General features: G+C 41.9%; 1 protein-coding gene across 3 annotated transcripts in view; it reads left to right on the top strand.

The window, feature by feature from the left end:
• The window catches only part of nbeal1 (neurobeachin-like 1), a 61792-nt gene that overhangs the window by 21352 nt on the left and 18010 nt on the right, over positions 1-22430 (top strand). For 2 of the 3 annotated variants that reach the window (XM_026158373.1, XM_026158372.1), the window contains exons 6-25: positions 2486-2613; positions 4860-4945; positions 5984-6069; positions 6496-6859; positions 7085-7191; positions 8662-8748; positions 11931-12014; positions 12414-12512; positions 12699-13270; positions 13693-13825; positions 14097-14216; positions 14373-14682; positions 14800-14885; positions 15036-15125; positions 16173-16350; positions 16449-16582; positions 17829-17988; positions 20441-20543; positions 20620-20779; positions 21984-22142. In XM_026158373.1, the coding sequence (XP_026014158.1) occupies positions 2486-2613; positions 4860-4945; positions 5984-6069; positions 6496-6859; positions 7085-7191; positions 8662-8748; positions 11931-12014; positions 12414-12512; positions 12699-13270; positions 13693-13825; positions 14097-14216; positions 14373-14682; positions 14800-14885; positions 15036-15125; positions 16173-16350; positions 16449-16582; positions 17829-17988; positions 20441-20543; positions 20620-20779; positions 21984-22142 (3246 nt within the window). The remainder of the gene's footprint in view (positions 1-2485; positions 2614-4859; positions 4946-5983; positions 6070-6495; positions 6860-7084; positions 7192-8661; positions 8749-11930; positions 12015-12413; positions 12513-12698; positions 13271-13692; positions 13826-14096; positions 14217-14372; positions 14683-14799; positions 14886-15035; positions 15126-16172; positions 16351-16448; positions 16583-17828; positions 17989-20440; positions 20544-20619; positions 20780-21983; positions 22143-22430) is intronic. The other variant, XM_026158376.1, reaches the window with a different exon arrangement.

Below are 22430 nucleotides of genomic sequence, written 5' to 3' on the forward strand. Positions count from 1 at the left end.
CTGTTATACCTATATTCAAAAAGTACACTGTACCCAAGATGTTTCATAGTTCAGCAACACTCATCAAGCTAATAACCTTACACCTGCACCATCCTCCCTATTCTGGTATTTTAAAGAGTACTTAGCAGAAATATTAAACAACCTAACTAATAGGGTTGCCAACTCCCAGCAAAAAAAACCAAAAAAACAAGGGAACCACCCCCCACCCTCCGCCTCGTGATGCTTAATCGACGTAATCAACTTTAATTTAACCCCCTAAGACCCGAACTCTTCCACGGCATGCATTTTTAATTTCTCTTTGATATTTGATCTGATTGGGACCTGATGAATGTAAAAACAAAGAATTAGAAAAAATTTTATTTATTTTTTTTTTTACCTAATTTTTGTTTCTAAGAAAAATAAGAGCCACATATGAGGATATTCATTTAAAATTTTGATAGAACAGTAGCAGTATAATGTCCTCGTAAGTGGATATCAGGCTCTTGCAGAGCAAAATTGAGTATTTTGGTCTAAATAACCCAAAATGTGATGTCCACATATGTGGACGCCAGGTCCTAGGAGGTTAATGCACGTGTTTAAAAAAAAAAAAAAAAATGCACAGAAATCAATTATTTTTCTACAATAATTAAATAGATTCAACATCTTTCTTCAACAGAATTGCAGACTGCACTGATTGTATCTTCCCTAAAGTACTATAGCTTACTAGGGTATATTAGACTCAATAGTTACTATATACAATAATGGACTTCTATACATTTTACATCAGATTAAAACTTTGGATTTAAGATTCAGATAATTATTTATTAAAAGCTAAACATTTTAAATGAGAATAAGAAAGAAAAGTATGTCTTTGTACCCCCCTTTTCCCTGTTAATGCCCTATCGGCCCACCTGGTAAAACTTTGCTGCACAGTTACCAGCCGTGCGTAGAAAAGGATCCTGGTGTAGAATAATAATATTAAATAAATTCTAACAACAGCTTATCAAGCTTAAACGTGCTGCTGTTGTTTAGCCGCTGGTTTCCTCTTTCTGGTGCAAAGTGGGCGATAAATGAACAAGAGAGACGGGAGTCGCGACAGAAAAGCCGATCAGCTGATCATGAATCAGTTTCATGATTGAAGTAGTGACAGGAGAGGGAGGGATAGAGAAGAGGCAGTCGCTCCATATATCGGTTATTAAGCTTAATTTGGGACAAACATTCGGAGATGAACTTACACACTTGCTTTACTCCTGTCTGGGATAACTTTCTCGGAGATGAAATGCCGGGTTGGTAGCGAGGCTACAAATGCTCAACCAGACCGCCAACAGGTCTCGCACGCCACAGCTGCTCTATCACGTGACGTATACTGCTCCGATGTACTAAGGTTATGAGCTGAGTTACGCCATGTCGCAAGTTTACTGAGGTGCTTTTGTGCTATTTAATGGATCGGATTACATTTTTTATTTCTCTCCGATATCCGATCCAGTAATTTAGGTCAGTAATAATAATAATAATGGATTGCTCGAGCTTTTCGAGACCCTCACATTCACACACTGGTGGAGGCAAGCTACAGTTGTAGCCACAGCTGCCCTGGGGCAGACTGACAGAAGCGAGGCTGCCATATCGCACCTCTGGCCATCACCAGTAGGTGGCAGGTGAAGTGTCTTGCCGAAGGACACAACGACCAAGACAGACAGAGCTGGGGATCGAACTGGCAACTTTCCGTTTACAAGATGAGCTTCCCAACCCCCTGAACCACGGATACGTAATATCGGATCGATCCATCTCTAATTCTTACCCCCCCAAAAAATCACCGTCAACATAGCCTGATGCATCTCACCAGCAAATCTTTTAGACTGATGGAAAAAAACTGCTTTGGTATGTTGGGGGTAGGGGAGGAGACCTTTATTTCAATGAAAAGAACAACTCTCAAATGCTTGAGCACAGAGGAGGATGGATTATGGTTTTGGTTTATGTTGTAACTGGGGTAGGTGTAAAAGATTTCAGTATTGGATGAAAGAATGGATTCAGTTAAAGGTGACCAACTGCTGTAATATCCACCTCTGTACTTTCATTCTTCGACTAAAAAGAGCAGCTGTGTATGATTCACTGTTCAAAAAGAAGCCTGACCTTTTGGTCTTCCCATTTATGCAAACTGAACATCCTCAAAGACCTTTACCAAAAAACCCAAACAAAAAAACGCACAAACATTCTGCAAGAGTGGGTCACAATCCTCCAACCATGCAATGAGATTCTCTCCTTGTTACTTTAAAAAAGCATTTTTTTCCTTCTTTTTCCCTGTTTGAATTTGTAAAAGATGAAAAAAAATTCTTAAAACAGAAATAACTGAGTAGAAATAACTAATAGCTTTTACTTGGCTACCTACTCCCAGTAACAGAAATTTGGGTTAACTATTACACACAGCTGACTGTATTGATTAAACAGAGAAAGTCTCACTGAGACTGAATAGTATGTGCAGTATGTAATGTGGCTGTTTCTATTACAGCTGAAGAGTAAGACCAAAGAGAAGGAGATGGCGGACCAGAGTCAGGCGGAGGAGTTTGTCCGTCATGCACTGGCATTCTGCGAGAGCCTCTACGATCCATACCACAACTGGAGGCATCGAACGTGCGGGTAACAACATCTAGCTTTACTGACAATCACACCTGAGGGGAACGCGGTCCGCTTCAGAGTAACAGACTGTTTTTATTTGGTTAAAAGGAGTTAAAATAATTCTTGACAGTGAAATTTAACACCCCGTGTTTAGCAGCTATGTGCTAGCAAGCTGCTGCACTTTGGATTTTTGACTTGGTGGCAAATGCTCACTGCACATGTAGGTGTGCCTAGTCTCACAGTCTGTTTCCCCATTCTTGTGGCTGATAACACCTCATATCTTATTACTGGTAGTCATTTTTTTCCATTATCAGTCATCAGACTGTTGGTAAAACATCCTAACACACATTGTTTGTCTTTTATTTAATTTTTTTTCATCAGATTTGTGTTCCTTGCACAAGTGAACATTGCTAGAACCATAAATATAATTTATTTTCTGGGTTTGCAAAGCTAGGACTGGAAACTTTTTAAAGCTAAAGACTAAACTTTATGTTGAAACAAACTATTTTGCTTTACATAAAACTGCTTTAGATTATTTTTCTTATTTTCAAAAGTCAGACTGCAGTTTGATTTAGTTTTCACTCCTAGAACTGCAAAGGGGATGAGGGTTAGTTTGTCCTGCAACACCAACAGCAGAAATGGCAAAGAAGTCATTTCCTGAAGGCCTTATTTACAAAATATGCAATGATGGGATTTTATTTTAAAATTTACCTTTTAATATCTGATAATACATACAAACCTACTGAAGGTGCTCTCTTGATAGCTTATGAAGAAGCTTACTCCTCATTGGTCTGTTTCCTCCTAGGTGTGTCATTCAGATAATAATTTATATAAAACTGTGGCTCTGTAGTTGGCATGGAAACGCAGCAAGGAAGGTTAACTTTGCCTTGATTAGGTAATCTGCTCAGTTCGGGTCCATCATCCCCCAACCAGGCAAGACAGATGGCTGCCCTGCCGCTGAGTCTGGTTCTGCTGGAGGTTTCTTCTGTCAAAAGGGAGTTTTTTCTTCCCACTTTTGCCGAATGCTTGCTCAAAGCAGGTGGTTTGATTGTTGGGGTTTTCTCTGTGTTATAGTCGGGTCTTTACTAGGGCTGGATATCGTCACTGATTTCTAGAATCGATTCGATTCGATTTAAATCGGGGAATTTTGCCTCAGATAGTCAGAAATATTATAATTCTGATCATTTATCAGTCCATATCTATATTTTTATATCTATAAAAAGAAAGCTGACATTTGTGAGACTTTATCAAAGGTGTAAACATCACAGCAGATACCTTTGTGTCAAAGTAAATAAGGATAAAACACAGAAAAACATGAAGGCGGTTTTCCTGGTCTGGGTTTTTATAGCAGATGACCTTAAAAATGTTGTGCAGTAGATCAAAAACGAAGTGAAGCAGAGCAAAGTTACAGAGGTTTGATTAGAAACACAGCTAAGCATTTTGCAATTTTGCACAATTTTAAAAAGTTTAAATTTGTTCAGTATTGAACAGCAAAAATGAGGCTTTCTTGTCGGAAGTAACAAACCCCCCCCCCCCCAAAAAAAAAAAAAACAGCGGCCGACACCGTAGACTGGTGGGTAATAAGTAGGGGTGGGTTTTGATTATCGAGAGAGAGAGAGAGAGAGAGAGAGAGAGAGAGAGAGAGCTCTACATGAAGTGTGATTTTTATCGTGGTGGAAGCAAAACAGCAAAAGTCAGAGGAAATTCGTGATGATGTTTATGTGAAGCGTAGTTTGGATCGTCTTTGGCTGCTGGTTCAGTCAATATTGTTTGGAGAGAGATAAAACCTGCAGCTTCAGAATCTAGCACAAAAAGTAAACACATAAGTAAACACGTAAACACAAAGCGCTGGCCGACACTTCAGAATCAGTGATCTGTCGGCTTTCAGCCCCGACAGCGTGTCCGTGTCCACGTACGTGCCGTCGGGTGAGAAAGGCGACATCTCACTGATTCGGATGTGTTGGGTCCACGTTTTTGTGCAGAAGCCTTGTACCTGCTCTCATTTACTGTTTTGTGGTTGTAGAAATTCTGGTGTTTCGGGCAAAATAAATTTATATTTAAAAATCGATTCAGGATTTTAATGAATCGATATCATGTTCAGAATCGATTTTAATCGATAATTAAAACCCACCCCTAGTCTTTACCCTACAATGTAAAGCACCCTGACGAGACTGCTGTTGTGTTTTTTGGCACTATATAAATAAAATTGAGTTGTACTGAAAATGAACAGGAGCTGTTCCTCAGTGTGCTGTGTTTGTTCCTTCCAGGGAGCAGCAGATGGGTACGGTAGAGAGGAGCAGGCAGAAGTACAAAGCAGCTCCCCTCACTGTTGAATTTGTTCCTTTCTTTTACCGTAAGTGTCTTGCTTTTCACTCGAGCCCTCACTCCCACTCCCTTCAATGTACCAGAGTGTTTTTTAGAGGTATATGAATCAAATGTGCAGAACTTTCAGCTGCTCTGAACTTTACAGTGTGCCACTATGTGCACTTATTTTTAAATGTGTATATGGTCCTTCTTCAGAGTCCTCTTCAAGTAAGGATGTAGAAGCAGTTCTCAGTACATCCCACTACTGTTCTGATTACAGACCATAAGCTCTGCTCTCCTCTGTCCTCCCCTATCATCTCGTCTAAGAGCTCCCACGCCATCACTCTCTCCCACCGCCTCCCCCTCTTTCCTCTCTGGGTCCTGGTGAATCCGTTCTTTGTGCATTTTTTTCTGTTTACCATTCGTGGAGATGAGCAGATAGTGAATAGTATCTGTCAAGCCACTTCAGCGCTGCTGGGGGCCATTTTAAACAAATACTCCTTTCTGTCCTGTGTCAAATGTGTGGCTGCTGTGGTTTATCACAAAAGATAACACCCAAGGCTCAACCAGACTTCTTTTCCCGCTTGTGTGCTTTGGGTTGTGGGCAAGCAGCAAGTCTGTGAGAGTACTGTTCCTTTCATTAAGCATGTTTGTATATTATGTCTAAATTTGTAGGATTGTAATTAGTGTTATTCAGGGAACTAAATTGAATTGTTTTGAAATGTATGGGATGAAGGAAGTAGACATCACGGAGCCAAAATGTCGGATTTCTTTTCCCCAGCTGGATGTGTTGACAGATGAGTTAATGGGTGACTGGGACCGCTGTAAAACTAAAATTACTACAACGTGTGTGTGTGTGTGTGTGTGTGTGTGTGTGTGTGTGTGTGTGTGTGTGTGTGTGTGTGTGTGTGTGTGTGTGTGATAGTTAAGGTCCTATCTTATTTGCTTTGCCGATTTCGTCGACCCTCCTTTCATAAAGAATATGAGAATTTGCTGTTTCTGCATCTGAATTCATGCAGTGTTTACTTGAGAGGTGGAAGTTGAGGAAAGCCACACTTGTGTATTTACATGTTTGCCCCCCTTACAGAGTGCTTCCAGGAGAGCGAGCATCTAAAGGAGAGTCTGAAATGTTGCCTGCTACACCTGTTTGGAGCAGTAGTTGCTGGAGATCAGGTAAGCTTCAGCTTAAATGAGCTGGGCTTGCTGGCCATAGATGTGGTGATAGAGTGCTTTGAGATGCCATTCATCATTATTATTAGTAGCAGTAGTACTAAGTAGAACTGCTTCTTGTTAACTGTCTCAGACTATGTTGTGGATATGAAGGAGTGACTTTTGGTTTATGGTTTCTTTTATTTCTCTGCTTTATCTGATTGGTTGATCACCAGCAAAGGAATACAGCATTGATGTTTAAATGAGCACTCTTCATCTTGAATGCAGTGCATGAGTTGCTATTGTATTCTTTATTTTTCAGTGGTATTGTTGTTTATCTTGCCGCTTTCCCACACTCTAGGACGGCGCTTTCAATTCTCTCTGATCTCAAGTGACTTGCTTTGACTAACTCACATTGTTTCCCTCCCTCCACCACTGCAACCCCGGCAGAGGAACGCTCTCCTTGCAATTTCTCCAGCCACCATGGAAGTGTTGATGCGGGTCCTGGCTGACTGCTCCATGGGTAGCTGCTCCTCAGAGGAAGGCGAGGACTGGGATAGTGAGGCCCCGGACCGTAAAGCACTGCTGACGTTGGGCTGCCTGCGGGAGGTGGTCCAGCGGCTCCTGGCCTCCAGCTCAGACCAGCGGCAGGTGGAAATTGCCTCAGTGCTGGAAAACTACTTTAAGCTGCTCAACTCGGACCCAGCAGCTGTCGTGGCTGCCCAGCAGCAGCAGCAGCAAGCCAAGGGCCGAGTGCCAACACTGGGTCGACACTGGGAGAGCAGATTTGTGGCCCTGCAAGTAAACATGCTAGGTATGATCTTAATCCACAAAAGTGTGTCTTTCATCATTTTGAAGACATTTTAAATTAGTTACCAGCTGCTACATTTTGTTTAAAGATAATTTTCAAAGATGGAAGCCGAGCTAATCTAACAGTGTTTACATTCTGTTGTCATTCATCTCTCTACTCCTTTTTTATTTGTCTCACTGTGCTTCTCTTCGTCTTTGCCCCTCTGTGTTGATTTCTCCTGCCTTTCAGACACTATCAGGGACATGTTCCTATGTTCAGACAGGCCAGTACTACAAGCCATCTTCCTCAACAGTAACTGTTTTGAGCATCTCACACGACTGCTCCAGAACAGCAAGGTAAAAGCACAGCTCCTTTTTTTTCTGTTTCTTTTTTTTTTTTTGTCTATTTATAACCCGTAGATTCAGCTGGCATCGAGAACTGTGCAGGATCTTTGTTGTTCTTGTTAGTATCTTGTATCTGATACCCCAGCCTCCTAAGGCTGTTTGTGTTTACACACTGATAAGGAGGCCGCACTGTGATGCAATGCTTGTATTGTATCTTGTCGTTTTTCATTGTATTTGTTATTAAAAAAAGAGAGAGAGAGAGAGAGAGAGAGCAGGAAGCCAAACACATGGAGCTGTGAGAAGTGGGGTGATATTCAGAGAAAAACGATCATTTGCAAATTTGAAAGTCAAAAAAATACTAAGACTTTTTTTTTTTATGTTAAGGAATTAAATCTTCAGCTTCTAAGACTGAATCTACCTCATCATACCCCAGATACTGTTGCTAAACAGGGACGTGCAAGCTCATGCATAATCATGCACACCTTGCATGAATATGCATGAGGCCTCGGATGGAGCCTTTTTATGCGGAGTTTGCATGTTCTCTCCAGGTCCTCCGCCTTCCTCCCACAGTCCATAGATGTGCATGGGATTAGATTAATAATGTTAACCCCCGAACCTGAATTCGATAAGCAGAAGAAGATGGATGAATATTTAAACACAGTATATATGATGTAAACAGCAATATGCTTGCACTTGCTGTAGTACGTGATGCAGAGCAGCTATCATCCCCACCAAATAAGAATGTTGTTGCCCTCTAAATGGGCTCATCACACAGCCGTGTCTCTTTAAAGTCTGGAGGTTTCTGATAATTTGGGGTTTCCAGGCTGGAGTTGGGTGTTTCCTTATTGCTAAATTTGTTCCAAAGTTACTTGATTAGGTTCTACAATTCAAGTGCATGACGAGCATCAGCATACTGTCCTGCATCTCAGATATTATTCAGGATTTTACTTGTAAATATGTGACTTTTTCCTCTGAATACTACACCCATACCTGGGCCCACAGTTGCACTAGATGGTATCATATGGAATCACATTAATGTGTAATTATTTTTCAGATTATTGATTCACTTGAGTAGCATATGAGTTGATGGAAAAAAATTTATTTATTTTTTTTAATATGGAGTTGAAGTTCACATCTTAGAAATCGGTTTTATTATTACATCTCCGGTCAGTCTGCTGCAGGTGACACATTTGAAGTTGAATACAGTTTTGTCCAGGTCTCGTCAATCCTGTTTGTCATGTTTAATATTTCACTTTCAGTGTGAGAACGAGCATTTTGCCCTCCTTGCATGTTTACCTCTGCACAGCGCAGCTGGATCACCAAACAACGCGTCCACACGGTGGCATTGCTATTAACCTAGCACCCTCTCCTCCACTTATAACATCTTTCCTCCTCCCCTGCACTGTCCTCTGTCTCTCCCTTGTCTCTTTCTATCAGCCTCCCCACATGCTATGTTGACATGTTGCCTGTTGTGTCTATCAGCTGGTTAATGCTAGGTGCACGGCGGCAGACAAGGACCAGAAAGATATAACCAACAACAGGTTACTGACAGGCGAGAGGGACACTCAGGTACCGCCGAGAAAAGCCCCACATTATCTCACCCCCTCCACATCATTCATCTGCCCTGCCCTTATTCTCATCTGCTACTGCTGCCAAATCCCTCCACTTTCATCTCACCAGAATCATGAGGCCGCTCCACAGCAAGACCCTCATACTGCCTTACCTTTCTTTATTATTATTATTATTATTATTATTATTATTATTATTATTATTATTATTATTATTATTATTATTACGATTTTACTTAGATTGTGAATTAATAGCACAATAGAGAACACGTCGATGTTTTCCTACTGCTGGTCCCAAGCCTGAATAAAAGGGGAGGGTTGTGTCAGGAATGACATCTGCCATAAAGTCTTTGCCAAATCAAACATGCAGATCATCAGGAATGAAATTTCCATACCAGACTGGTCATGGTCTGGTTGCCAATAAAGTGCCATTGGAAACTTTGCTATTGTTGGCTGAAGCCAACATGACAGAGGAAAGAGGACAAGGAGACTTTGTGGTGCAAAGTTTAAGAAAGGTAGATGTTAGCACAGAAAAAGTGGGAAAGTAAGGGAGATGAAGTAAGTAGTACTGAGGCGGGACACTTAGGAAGGAGAAAAAGACTTGTATCAATTGGCTGGGCAGAGAGATTGAACTAGAAAGGATGTGCAGCAGGTTAGGGTGATTTAAGATAGAGATGGAGAGTATGTTGAGAAGATGGAAGGAGTACTTTAACAGGCAGATGAATAAAGAAAATGAGAATGAGGAGGACTGATGGAGGTAAGTTAGTGAATCAAAAGGTACAGAGGATTGGTAAAGAGGAAGTGAGGACAGCTGTGACAAGGATGAAGCTGGTCCAGATGACATACCTGTGGAGGTATAGAGCAGTGGTCCCCAACCTTTTTTGCGCCACGGACCGGTTTATGCCCGACAATATTTTCATGGACCGGCCTTTAAGGTGTCGCGGATAAATACAACAAAATAAAACTAGTACTGGTACCGAAAAAAAGAAAATTTATTCATAACACAAGTGAAAAGACCAAGGAAAACAGAGTTAACGATAAAAACAATAACAAAATAACGCTGAAAACCAAAAAAACCCTGAAAACTATACACTTCACACAGCCTCAACTCTCATGGCCCGGTACCAAACGACTCACGGACCGGTACCGGTCCGAGGCCCGGGGGTTGGGGACCGCTGGTATAGAGATGTCCAGGAGATTTTTTTTAACACTTTCAGTCAGACAAGATTTGAGGAATGGAGAAAACGTGTACCGGCAGCAGTTTTTAAGAACAAGGGTGATGACGGGTGATGTAGTAACCACAGAGGGATAAAGCTGATAAGTCAAACAATGGGAAACAGTTGTTGAAATTAGGTTAAGAGCAGAAGTGACGATCAGCAAGCAGCAGTGTGGCTTCATGCCGAGAGAGCACTACATATACAATGTTTTAGAGGGTTGATACAGGAAGTCAAAAAAGAGGTCCACTGTGTATTTGTGGATCTAGAGAAAAGATATTATTTGGTGCCAGAGTATGATGAGAGGATGCTGGGGACAGTGTGAGATGGAGGCAGATGATTCACTGTGGCGAACCCTAAAGGGAGCAACCAAAAGATGATTAACAGAGAATCCTCTTGCTGTCAGGGTGCTGATCATTCTTTGTGACTGCAAATGCAGCTAATGCATCATCAGGCGATAGCTCATAGATTCAGAAAATGTTTTCCTACCTTTGCTCTGCACAGGGACTGTTCACCAGCAAACCAGATCCTGCTCAGATGGGATTGGTCAATAGAACTAAAACCACAAGCAGACTACAAACCCAAACCAAAATGCTTCTGGTACCTAAAATCTTTTCTCTTGCCTACAGAATCTTTTTACACAGATATAAAGGTACATTCCCATTAATCATTCCCATAATTAATTTGAAAGGTTCATAAATGTTAGGCTCGATCAGGATCCGTAATTTGTGCCGATAATGCACCAAAAAGATGTCTCGCCAAACAATAAAGAAAAACAGCTTCCAGCATGAACAGAAAGTAACATGTAGCAGCAGGTAAGTTAACCTATCTCACCTACAGAGATGAAAGATTTGGTCTACTTTAGTGAGTCAACAAATACCAGCTGAACAGTGAAAAGTAAAACTTTACTAAGTTCACTAAGTTTTAATATTTCCTGCTCCTTCTTTTACTTCAGCTGTCAGTCAGCGCTCTTCACACAGAATGGAAAGGGGAAAAAAGCAGACGTTCGCTCAATTTAGAGCACAAATATAAATGCGATGAAGTGGGGAGACAAAAACTGATGTTTTAAAACTTCAACTGAGCTAAGGTGATAAACAACCACTCAACAATGTGATTTTTGTGGCCTTGCTGTGGAGTGACTTCGATGCCTCGTGTGTTAAAGCAATTTCCTCCCTCCCCTGAGCACCTCTTCACTCCTATACCCACCTTCTCATGCATTGTCCTGGTTTTCTTTGGTATACTAAGGGCTCCACTGGAATGCTATCACAATGGCCTGGTGTGTGTTCTCACAGAGTTCAGTGGTTTGAGGTAATCTGGACTCTGTGACGATGATCTAAGTGTTTTGTTTTTGCCACAGTCCCTCTCCAGCTGCTCCGAGACTCTGCAGAGCATTCTCATGTCAATCAAATAATGGGTTTAGTGACCCAGAATGTGTCGGGCATGAGCAGGACAAAGCTGGATGGAGATGGATCTGTGTTAAATGTGTCATGGTTTGGCTTGTGTTTTCTGGGTTGCATGCTTTGTTTTAAATGTGTGTGCCACTGTGGAAAGAAAAACAGTGAGGTACTTCTTTGTGGTTGACTGTCTGTGTGGAAGTGGGTGTTTCTTTTTGTTTTAAACTAAACCTTGATGTCCCGATGCTATTAAAAGGATTGCTTTTTACCTGGAGCAGAAGAACAAGTCTTACCTTCACTATAACATCTGCAGTACAAGCCTTGATGCCAGCTCCTACTGCAGGGTTCTAACCATCATCAGTGATTTTTACTCACTTTTTACACAAACAAAATGAATCAGACTCCAAGGCATCAACTAAAGTTTACTTCTTATCTTTTTTTTATAGTGATGCATGTTGTTTTTAGGCCCTGAAAGAAGTTGGTCTTCAGTGTTGCAATAATCTGTCAGTACCAACTTTTCCTACTAAAAGAACAACTTTTTAGCAACGGGGACAGACTAGTTTTTTTTCTTTCAGGTGTTTCAAGGGCGGTTGGACTCCCTTGCCGTAGCAACCATCAAAGCCCTAACAACAGTGATGCACAAATCGCCAGCTGCAAAGGTAAAACTATTGGTAGTCTGTTACTTTCAATTTTGCAATTTTAGATTTTTAGAGATTGCTAGCGACTGTGGGCTAAAAGAGCTTAAATAGCACACCTTGTATATGAGAGCCTGCTAAACAACCATTTGGCTATCAGCGGAGTCAGCAGGGTTTGACTTGGTGGCCTCCTAATATATCCTGGGAAGACTGAGTGACTGGAGACTCTTATATCTTTGTCGGTGTGCTGTTCTATGCCACACAGATGATAGAACAATTGATATTGTTTCATTAAAGAGACTTTCATTTAATGCTAAGTGAATAAAACTTGTAACGTCCTGAAACATTTCTGAAACATTACAAAGACGTTTAGTTGGAGTCAAATTGTTACAAAATTCCTTGTGGCTCTCTTGATTTGTACAGGAGGTTTTTAAGGAGAGGATCGGGTACAATCACTTGTACGAAGTACTTATCTCCCTCGGGCAGCCATCTCGACACCTCCTCAAAGAGCTGATGAATATGGTGAGACAAAGACTGAAGACTTTTATTGTCTGACTTTCAAATTTCTATAATTGTCTGAATAATCCAAAGTGTTTAATGGCTGTATTTCCTAAATCGTTAATGGATGGTGACTAGAGTTCTCTCTCTGTGTGTGTGTGTGTGTGTGTGTGTGTGTGTGTGTGTGTGTGTGTGTGTGTGTGTATCCAGGCAGTGGAGGGTGAGCACACCTCAGTGGGCCTCCTGGGCATCAGTAATGTGGAGCCTTTGCTGCTGCTGGTCCAGTGGCTCCCAGAGCTGGACTCCTCAGAACTGCAGCTCTTCACAGCCGATTGGCTCCGCCGCCTTAGTTGCCTCAACCGCCAGACCCGTGCTACCTGTGTCAACGCCGCCATGGTCATGCGCGCACTAGCTGCCTTGGAGCGCCACGAGCGACTACACAGAGCTTGTGCTGAAAGCCTTTTGGGGCTAGTAGGCTCACTTGGGTGCCAGTCTTTGAGTGCCAGGGAACTGTTGGAGTTCTTGCGTCTCCTTCGGCTTCCAGAGTCCAGCCAAGCACATCCATACGTAGGTCCTGCTCTGAAAGCCCTCCTCGCCATGGTGCGCAAGCAAGGCTTGGAAAGTGCCATGCAGTACTTTGACTTGTCGCCCAGCATGGCTGGCATCGTAGTTCCAACAGTGCACCGCTGGCCAGGGTCTGCCTTTAGCTTCCTCGCCTGGTTGTCACTGGACCAGGACCAGCTGGGCCCATCCAGCAAAGACAAGAGAAAACAGCTGTACAGGTCAGAAGAAAAGACATAAATATAGGCAGGAATAACTAGGAACACATTTCATATTTAAATCAGTGTTGAAGGATGTTTATCATCTTAAATTTTACATATAATGTTAACCTTTGTAAATCAAAGGCTTTTGACAATGGTAGGCAGTAATCTGGTAAAAACCCATCTGTAATCTGTAATTCTATAATTAGCACTCAATCTTTCGAAGCATATTGGATTATTCTGCATTAAATAGTTAAAATAAACAAAGCTGCATTGAGAAGGGAAACGCTGTTTTTACCAGGAAAAAAGGGAATCCAGTCCCTTCGTACCTGAAGTAGTAACCTCAGTGTAACCAGTGTAACCTTATAGCAACAATTTCAGTAAAAAGCTATGCATGTTAAACACTCAAAATATTTCAAATGGTTTTCTTTGATTCTCTACAGCTTTTTTACTCCAGGAGGAACAGGTTTTGAGGCCTTTATCAGCTCAGCAGGTGTGCTGGTTGTTGCCGTATGCACAAAGAAGGAGTATGTCACAGTCATGCTGCCTGATTACTGCTTCTGTGACTCTCTCTGGGTGAGTCAGATTTAATGATGTCATTTCTTTGCTGAAAGGGTAGTACCACTGAAAAATGCGTCTCCAGAGCACATGAATACATCAGTATTTATCAGAGATGAATCAGAAAGATGTGTAACACCCTTGACTGTTCCTTGAGTTAATAAATCCAGCTACACAAAGATTATATGTGTAGAGTATTTATTTAGATGAATACTTCATTTGGACCTCTTGTGGAGTTGTAGTTTAGGAAGTTGACGTCTAATGGAGGTGTTTGAATTTCTGTCCACAGCACAGCATCGGTGTGGTGCATGTGCCTGGAAAGAGGCCATTTGGACAGAGTCTAGTCTACATTTATGTGGACGGACAGCAGAAACTTTCTGCCCCCCTCAAGTACCCGACCATGACAGAGGTGAGACCTGAACCTCCGTTATTATCATTATTATTATTATTATGGACCAATCAGCTTATCTGTCACAACACCTAAATTTTACAGTTTCTAAAATATTTTTGCTGTCTTATATTCTTTCTTTGTTTCCCACATTCTTCTGCTTTACTCTTCCTGCAGCCGTTCACCTCCTGTTGCATCGGCTCAGCAGGCCAGCGCACCACCACTCCTCCACCCTCCCAGATCCCAGACCCTCCCTTCTCCTCGGCCACCACCCCTACCACTCGCTCGTCACTGGGCGGCATCCTGTCCCCTCACACCTGGGGAGGCCTCCTGGGAGGGAAGCCTGAGTCTGTGACTAAGCTAATCTCAGCGGGCACTCAGGATAGCGAGTGGGGAAGCCCCACGTCCCTGCAGGGCCAGCTAGGAAGTGTCATGGTGTTTCATGAACCACTGCAGCAGAACCACATAAAAGCCATCTGTAGTGCTGGTAAGTGATGCGAAATTATGGAAGAGGTGCAAAATTAAAAATAAATGTAAAGAAGAAAAAATTGAACAAGAATGTGGTTTGAATCAGTTTTATAACTTAAGGTTTTTTTCTGCACAGGTCCAAACTGCATCTCTCCATTTAAAGCCCAAGAATCAGAGCTTGGGGACCTTTCAGCCAAATTGTTGCTGCACTACTCACCCAAGGTGCTTACTGTGATTACTGTCTCAGCCACGCCTTCTTAGAATCAGCTGTGTGTAGCAGCAGATGGGATTCTCTGGGGTTACATCACTTCCTTTTGTTTGTGTTTAGCTGAAACTTTACCTGCTAACTAAACAAAGTCCTTTTGTTAACAGGCCTGCAGAAACCCCATCTGCCTGGACCTGTCTCCAAACATGCTCCACGGACGCCTGACAGGGAACAAAGTCGTTAACTGGGATATCAAGGTGGGCGGAAACTGAAACTCGTGCTGTCATGGAAAAGTTTTATGGCCAGTGGAGTATTTGTGCTTGTACTGCATGGATGTAATATACACACTATTTTAAAATGAACTGAAGGTCCTTCTAGAAGCACATCTTCCCTCTCAGCAGCTATTTTTAGAATGAAATCAAGGCCATTGATGCTTAAAGTTTATTTTTTTAAAAAAAGGAAGAAGAATTGAATCAATGTAAAATGTGGCTTGGTCTTTAAAGTGCTGTGATTGGTTGGTTGGCTGTGTTTGATGTGCTGCCTGTGGGAGGGTAACTTTGGACAGTGCCTGAAATGATTCTCCTTACACGTTCTGGAGTTTGTGTGAAAACTGGTCAAATCATATAGAATGTTTGGTAAGTTTGTCCCAAAATAATGTTTTAAAAGCTTTAGTCCACAGACGTTCCTGAGGATATTATGACTTTGGCTCAGTCCACAATGCTGACATCAGTTTCTGACATATCCCAACAGAGCACTTGAATAAATTAATCATCCAAATCTGTGTTCTAGAGCAGCGGTCCCCAACCTTTTTGCGCCACGGACCGGTTTATGCCTGACAATATTTTCACGGACCGGCCTTTAAGGTGTCGCGGATAAATACAACAAAATAAAACTAGTACCGGTACCGAAAAAAATAAGATTTATTCATAACACACATGAAAAGACCCAGGAAAACCGAATTAACGATAAAAACAGTAACAAAATAACGCTGAAAACCAATAAAAACCCTGAAAACCATACATTTCACACCTGAGCCTCAACTCTCGTGGCCCGGTACCAAACGACTCACGGACCGGTACCGGTTCGAGGCCCGGGGGTTGGGGACCGCTGATCTAGAGAACAAAAAAAGCTTTTGGGTATGAAAAGTAAAGTGCCTTAAATCTGTAGTTTTTATTTTGACCACTAGGGGGAAGGCAGGGGTTGGACGACCACCATCTTTAGTGGTGCTGAATTTTCAGCTTTCTTTTTCAATTCTGAGCACCACACGTCCCCCTACTAAGCTCTATGATATTGATCTTTGGCAGGACATGATCAACTGTGTGGGTGGCCTGCCAATTCTCTTCCCAATCCTGGAGCAGTTGGCTTTCGTGACTCCTGATCAGCAGATGAATGATCCCACAGCTGGATCTGATTTCATCACCCCAGATGTGACCACACCAGCCGATGGCGATTGGGTCATTCTCCCATCTAACAGGTCTTCAGGTCTGTTCTGATACAACTGTCAAATCCTTGTCATGAAACAAACAATTGTGTTAATGGGCAGAATAAGGAAATAAACTGAGATACATTTTCTACCTCAGAGGCCCGCCTGGAGAAGAATCTGGTAGCCACATTCCTGTTGGTGCTGAAGCATTTTCTGCAGAGACACCCAATCAACCAGGAGAATCTGCTGTACTTACATGGCGTCGGGACACTGGGAGCCCTGCTACAGAAGGTCTTGGTTTAAGCATGATTTTGCATATGGCTAATTTGGGTGGATACATATTTACAATTAAATATAAAACCAAGTTCATTCTGCAAATTGTTACTTTCTATATTTACAGTTTTGTTTTGTTTTTTCTACACTTGGCTCTGTGTGATGTCAGAGAGAGGACATGCCTAATATGGTCATCTCAAGCACGCATGTCTGTCAGTGAGCACAGAAGCTCCACCCACCTGCAGTTTAAGCGTCCTGTTCATGAGGGGCAGCCAATCAGGTGGGCTGGACCAAGGTCCAGATAAATAAGAAATATTTAGAATCTCTTGTCCAAGAAAACATCCAAAGATAAAAAAAACAAACAAACATATGGAGCTTGAAATGAGCAGAATAGCCTCGCTTTAAAGAATGTCAAATTTTCTGATTTTGGTGAAAGTAAATGCATTTCATCTTATGTTAGGTTTGAGCATATCCTGTCAGCATTTCCTTTAGTATAGAGGGATGTTTTAATAGTATTTTTGGTGCAAAGCATCCATTAGATTTTATTTCAGGCAGTACATTAATTAAACCAGGCTGTGCCCAGTGACCATGAGCCTCTTTTGTTTTTCATCCTATTCAGTATGGATTAGTTTGACTCTAAGAGCTTACAGCTGAGGAATTCAGACTGTCTGGCTGACATCATTTGATTTCTGATACAAAGGACCACGTATTCTTTATAATTATTTCACCTCCGATCCTTTTTGTCCCTGTCTGTCTGTGTTTGTTCCTTGTCTGTGTTTTTGTCCTTTTGTTTGACCCTTCGTGTGCTGGTTCTTTAATCTTCAGCTCTCCAATCCAAACCCTCCTTTTCCTCCTCAGTCTTTTGTCATGTTCAAGTCCCTCTCTATTTATTTACTTAGCGAGGAGACTGAGTCAGCATTTACACCAATGGAAAATAAAAGCCTCCACAGAGACCGAGATTAAATGAAAGTGTCTTAGATGTGGTAACAGTTGCTCTAGGCGATGTAACCACACCCTTTAAATGGTATCCAAATAATCCACTAATATGCTTACTTCTTCCCTTATCTGTTTATGGGTACTGAGTTATGGGTGTCACATGGCTTTATGGTGACCTGATAACAAGCTTTTCTTTGTTTCTTAAAAGGTGCATTTTCATATCATACGTGTAGTCAACTGTACTGTGTTTCCTCTGCGTGTCATCATTTTTCATGGGTGTCTGAACATGTTAGTGTTTGAGTTAATAGTTATGTTTGTGTGTGTTTAGCTGCCAGCTGGGCATGTTGGCGTCAGCGTGCTGGTTGCTGTGCAGCTCCTGATAGAACAAGTGACATATGAGAAGAATCAAGCTCTGCTGCAGCAGCTTCACACTCATCTGCTGTTCAATTTCAACATCTGGAACAAAGGGGACTTCCCGCTACGCATAGGTTAGATCTATACATTTGTATTTGTGTGCCTTTGATAATTGTTTCAATACACATGATTTTACAGTTTCTCATCTACACAACAAGGTATTTAATACCAGGGTCACAAACGCAGCTACTCTACATTTGATTCATGCTCTGTTGATGTCCTGTAACTCTGAGCCAGACCAAGGAAGCAGAGCCAAGCTCAGCTAACAATCCAGGCACATGAGCTGATCTAGGTGCACATTCAGCTATTGCTTGTCATATTCTTCCTATTTAAGGAACTTTAACTTGCATGCAGTTTCTGCTGCCTCTGCAAGCTACTTTGCAACACACCTCAACCCTAGACTTTCCATTTCATACCATTTCTGGCTTAATCAATACATTTTTCCATGCACAGACTTTACTTGTATTGGCAGACACAAATATACAGTGGGGCAAAAAAGTATTTAGTCAGCCACCGATTGTGCAAGTTCCCCCACTTAAAACGATGACAGAGGTCAGTAATTTGCACCAGAGGTACACTTCAACTGTGAGAGACAGAATGTGAAAAAAAAATCCATGAATCCACATGGTAGGATTTGTAAAGAATTTATCTGGAAATCAGGGTGGAAAATAAGTATTTGGTCACCTCAAACAAGGAAAATCTCTGGCTCTCACAGACCTGTAACGTCTTCTGTAAGAAGCTTTTCTGTCCCCCACTCGTTACCTGTATGAATGGCACCTGTGTGAACTCATCATCTGTATAAAAGACACCTGTCCACAGCCTCAAACAGTCAGACTCCAAACTCCGCCATGGCCAAGACCAAAGAGCTTTCGAAGGACACCAGGAAAAGTATTGTAGACCTGCACCAGACTGGGAAGAGTGAATCTACAATAGGCAAGCAGCTTGGTGTGAAAAAATCAACTGTGGGAGCAATCATCAGAAAATGGAAGACATACAAGACCACTGATAATCTCCCTCGATCTGGGGCTCCACGCAAGATCTCATCCCGTGGGGTCAAAATGATCATGAGAACGGTGAGCAAAGATCCCAGAACCACACGGGGGGACCTGGTGAATGACCTGCAGAGAGCTGGGACCAAAGTAACAAAGGTCACCATCAGTAACACACTACAACGGCAGGGAATCAAATCCCGCAGTGCCAGACGTGTTCCGCTGCTGAAGCCAGTGCATGTCCAGGCCCGTCTGAAGTTTGCCAGAGAGCACATGGATGATACAGCAGAGGATTGGGAGAATGTCATGTGGTCAGATGAAACCAAAGTAGAACTTTTTGGTATAAACTCAACTCGTCGTGTTTGGAGGAAGAAGAATACTGAGTTGCATCCCAAGAACACCATACCTACTGTGAAGCATGGGGGTGGAAACATCATGCTATGGGGCTGTTTTTCTGCCAAGGGGACAGGACGACTGATCCATGTTAAGTACAGAATGAATGGGGCCATGTATCGTGAGATTTTGAGCCAAAACCTCCTTCCATCAGTGAGAACTTTGAAGATGAAACGAGGCTGGGTCTTCCAACATGACAATGATCCAAAACACACCGCCCGGGCAACAAAAGAGTGGCTCCGTAAGAAGCATTTGAAAGTCCTGGAGTGGCCTAGCCAGTCTCCAGACCTCAACCCCATAGAAAATCTGTGGCGGGAGTTGAAAGTCCGTGTTGCTCGGCGACAGCCCCAAAACATCACTGCTCTCGAGAAGATCTGCATGGAGGAATGGGCCAAAATACCAGCTACTGTGTGTGCAAACCTGGTAAAGACCTATAGTAAACGTTTGACCTCTGTTATTGCCAACAAAGGTTATGTTACAAAGTATTGAGTTGTATTTTTGTTATTGACCAAATACTTATTTTCCACCCTGATTTACGAATAAATTCTTTACAAATCCTACCATGTGGATTCATGGATTTTTTTTTTCACATTCTGTCTCTCACAGTTGAAGTGTACCTCTGGTGCAAATTACTGACCTCTGTCATCATTTTAAGTGGGGGAACTTGCACAATCGGTGGCTGACTAAATACTTTTTTGCCCCACTGTAAATATTGCTTCATTATTGTCAGGTAGCCTTACTGCTGCTGTCTGCCTTTTGGCTTTCCATATTTGCATCGGGAACACAAGCTTCACACTTTATCTTCAGTAGTTTAGCCTTCATTGGTCTGGCTGTTTTGACTAAAGAAGCTCTGACAGAATTGTCAGTCATATTCCTTTCAGATTAGAGTTGAAATTGTAAAGTGTATGTTTGTTTATTTTTGTTTGGTTGTTTTTTGTCTTCTGCAGAACTCATATTTTGAGTCTCATAAAATGTTTGAGATTTGATACTCATAGCAACAGATGATATCAGCAGTGTCCAGTGAAATAAGATCTTATGTGAAAGTTAAATACCGATGAAAATGCATTAAAGATGTAAAACAGCGGGTCTTCAGAGTTTATGCTCCTTAATGAGACAGATCTTGTGCCCTTTATTTGTAATGCAGGTCATATCCAGTACATGTCCACTGTCATCAAAGACAACAGGAAGCAGTTCCGGAAGAAATATGGAGTTCAGTTTCTGGTGGACACCATACGCCTCTATTATGGGTAAGACTCCAGTGGGGGGTGGGTGGGGATCTGTTTGCCAGGCTTTGAACTGATTGTCATTTCTTCCATATTTTAGGAAGAACACTAACAAAGACAGTGACTTGAGCGAGGATGACGTTCGGACCATCCGCGCATCTCTGTGCAGCCTCATCAAGTACTATATTAGTAAGGGCATGTCGCAGGAGGAGATGCAGAGCATTCTGGGATACATCGCTGCCATTGGAGACGAAGATCAGGTTAGATTTAGGATTTTATAGTTGAGGTCCAGTTTTAGCATAAACCTGAGAAACATCAGAGGAAGCAGAGAGGAACTGCTTCCCTGAAATCTCAAAATATTATTATTATTATTATTTTTTTTTTTTTTTAAGGAAATTGCTTCTTTTCCTCTGCCTGGTTGTTTTGCTAAATCGTTCAGCTTAATAGGATTGTCCTCAGGGAAAACCAATACCCCACCCCACCCCCAAAAATATGGAAACCTCACTGTGGGAGTACTGCATCCACCAAGAACAGAAGGTTAATCCTTTCTCAGCCTTACAGTGAGCCAGTCAGTAGTTTTGTTGGATCATAAAGACTGAAATATGTCAGGTCAGCATCTTAATAAATTTGGAGTAGGTCATGTTATTATTAGCACCTGCTTGCCAGGTGACCTATAAATTGTGAAACTGGATAATCCCAACAATGTGCCATTTAGAGGATTTCAGTGTGAAATGAGAGGAGCTTCCACTGCAGGATATGGTGTTTCCCAATGAGACCAAAGTGCAGGGATGCCTGCACAGGAAGCTTTACGCTCGTTTCCCACCTGGCAGCTGTTCTGCTGGCCTCTCTCTTTCTCTCTGCATTATTTTTAAACATTTTCCTCTCAGTCAGCATTACCCATCAGCAGCTGTTAGCTGACACTGACATTAACCGTTTTCCTTTATGACTCTCGGCAGATAACCCTTTCACTGGACTTGTTTACTGTCAACAGTTTGGTGATTTCCATTTACCGTTCTCGTCAAACCTCCTCCTCTCCCCCAATTTTTGAGTCCCACTTCATTTAAGAAAACTTAAAAAGTTGTATGTGGAAGGTTACATCACCTCCTGTGAGCATATGGTCAACATAATCAGATGATCCAGGCATCTGCTCCCTCACTTTCTTATTTATGTCGCACTTAATTAATTTTTTCTGTGAACATTTAGATTTTTTTAAAGAGTATATCTAAAGATAGTCCTCAGTGAAATCAAAACTCAGCTAAAAGCAGGCTTAAAAAGTGTTGTTGGGTATGTACGGTTTGTAGTATAGTTTATAGCAGATAGCTTTGCTACCAATGTGAAACAGCAAAGGTTCACTTAAAGCAGAAATGAAACGTGTCTAAACCAGCAGATGATATGAAAATTGAAAGTATAGTACAGTCTTTACTGGAAGATGTGATGGGTGAACTGTGGTCGTTTGTTTTGCAGCTGTGTGCTCTGCTGGAGCTGTTGCTGAGCCTTCTGCAGAGCAGCCCAGCCAAAGACCAGCTCTTCCTGCTTCTCTTTGAACCCGCGGCGGCTGACTCCTGCTATGCTCTCCTCCTCAATAACAAACACTCAGATCGACTCCGAGAACTTGTCTTTAAGGTAGGTGACAGAAGCGTCATTAAAGCCATCTCAGTGTCTTAGCATAGATCCACAGTCATCAGTGTTGATTGTAACTTAATATAGTTAGGTGTTTCTAAATAGAAATAATGCACCATGGTGATAAGAAAGGCAAACTTTGAAATTTGCTGTTTTATATTAAATAATAAGGTGAGAAATGGATCTTATATATAAAGATAAACTAATATCAGTGTCAGACATCAGCTGATGCATGCTAGCACTGACATCAGTGAGTTTGTGAGGTTTACTTTAGCCTTGGCCTTCCTGATC

This window comes from Astatotilapia calliptera, chromosome 23 (assembly GCF_900246225.1).
Source record: "Astatotilapia calliptera chromosome 23, fAstCal1.2, whole genome shotgun sequence".
Lineage (NCBI taxonomy): Eukaryota > Metazoa > Chordata > Actinopteri > Cichliformes > Cichlidae > Astatotilapia > Astatotilapia calliptera.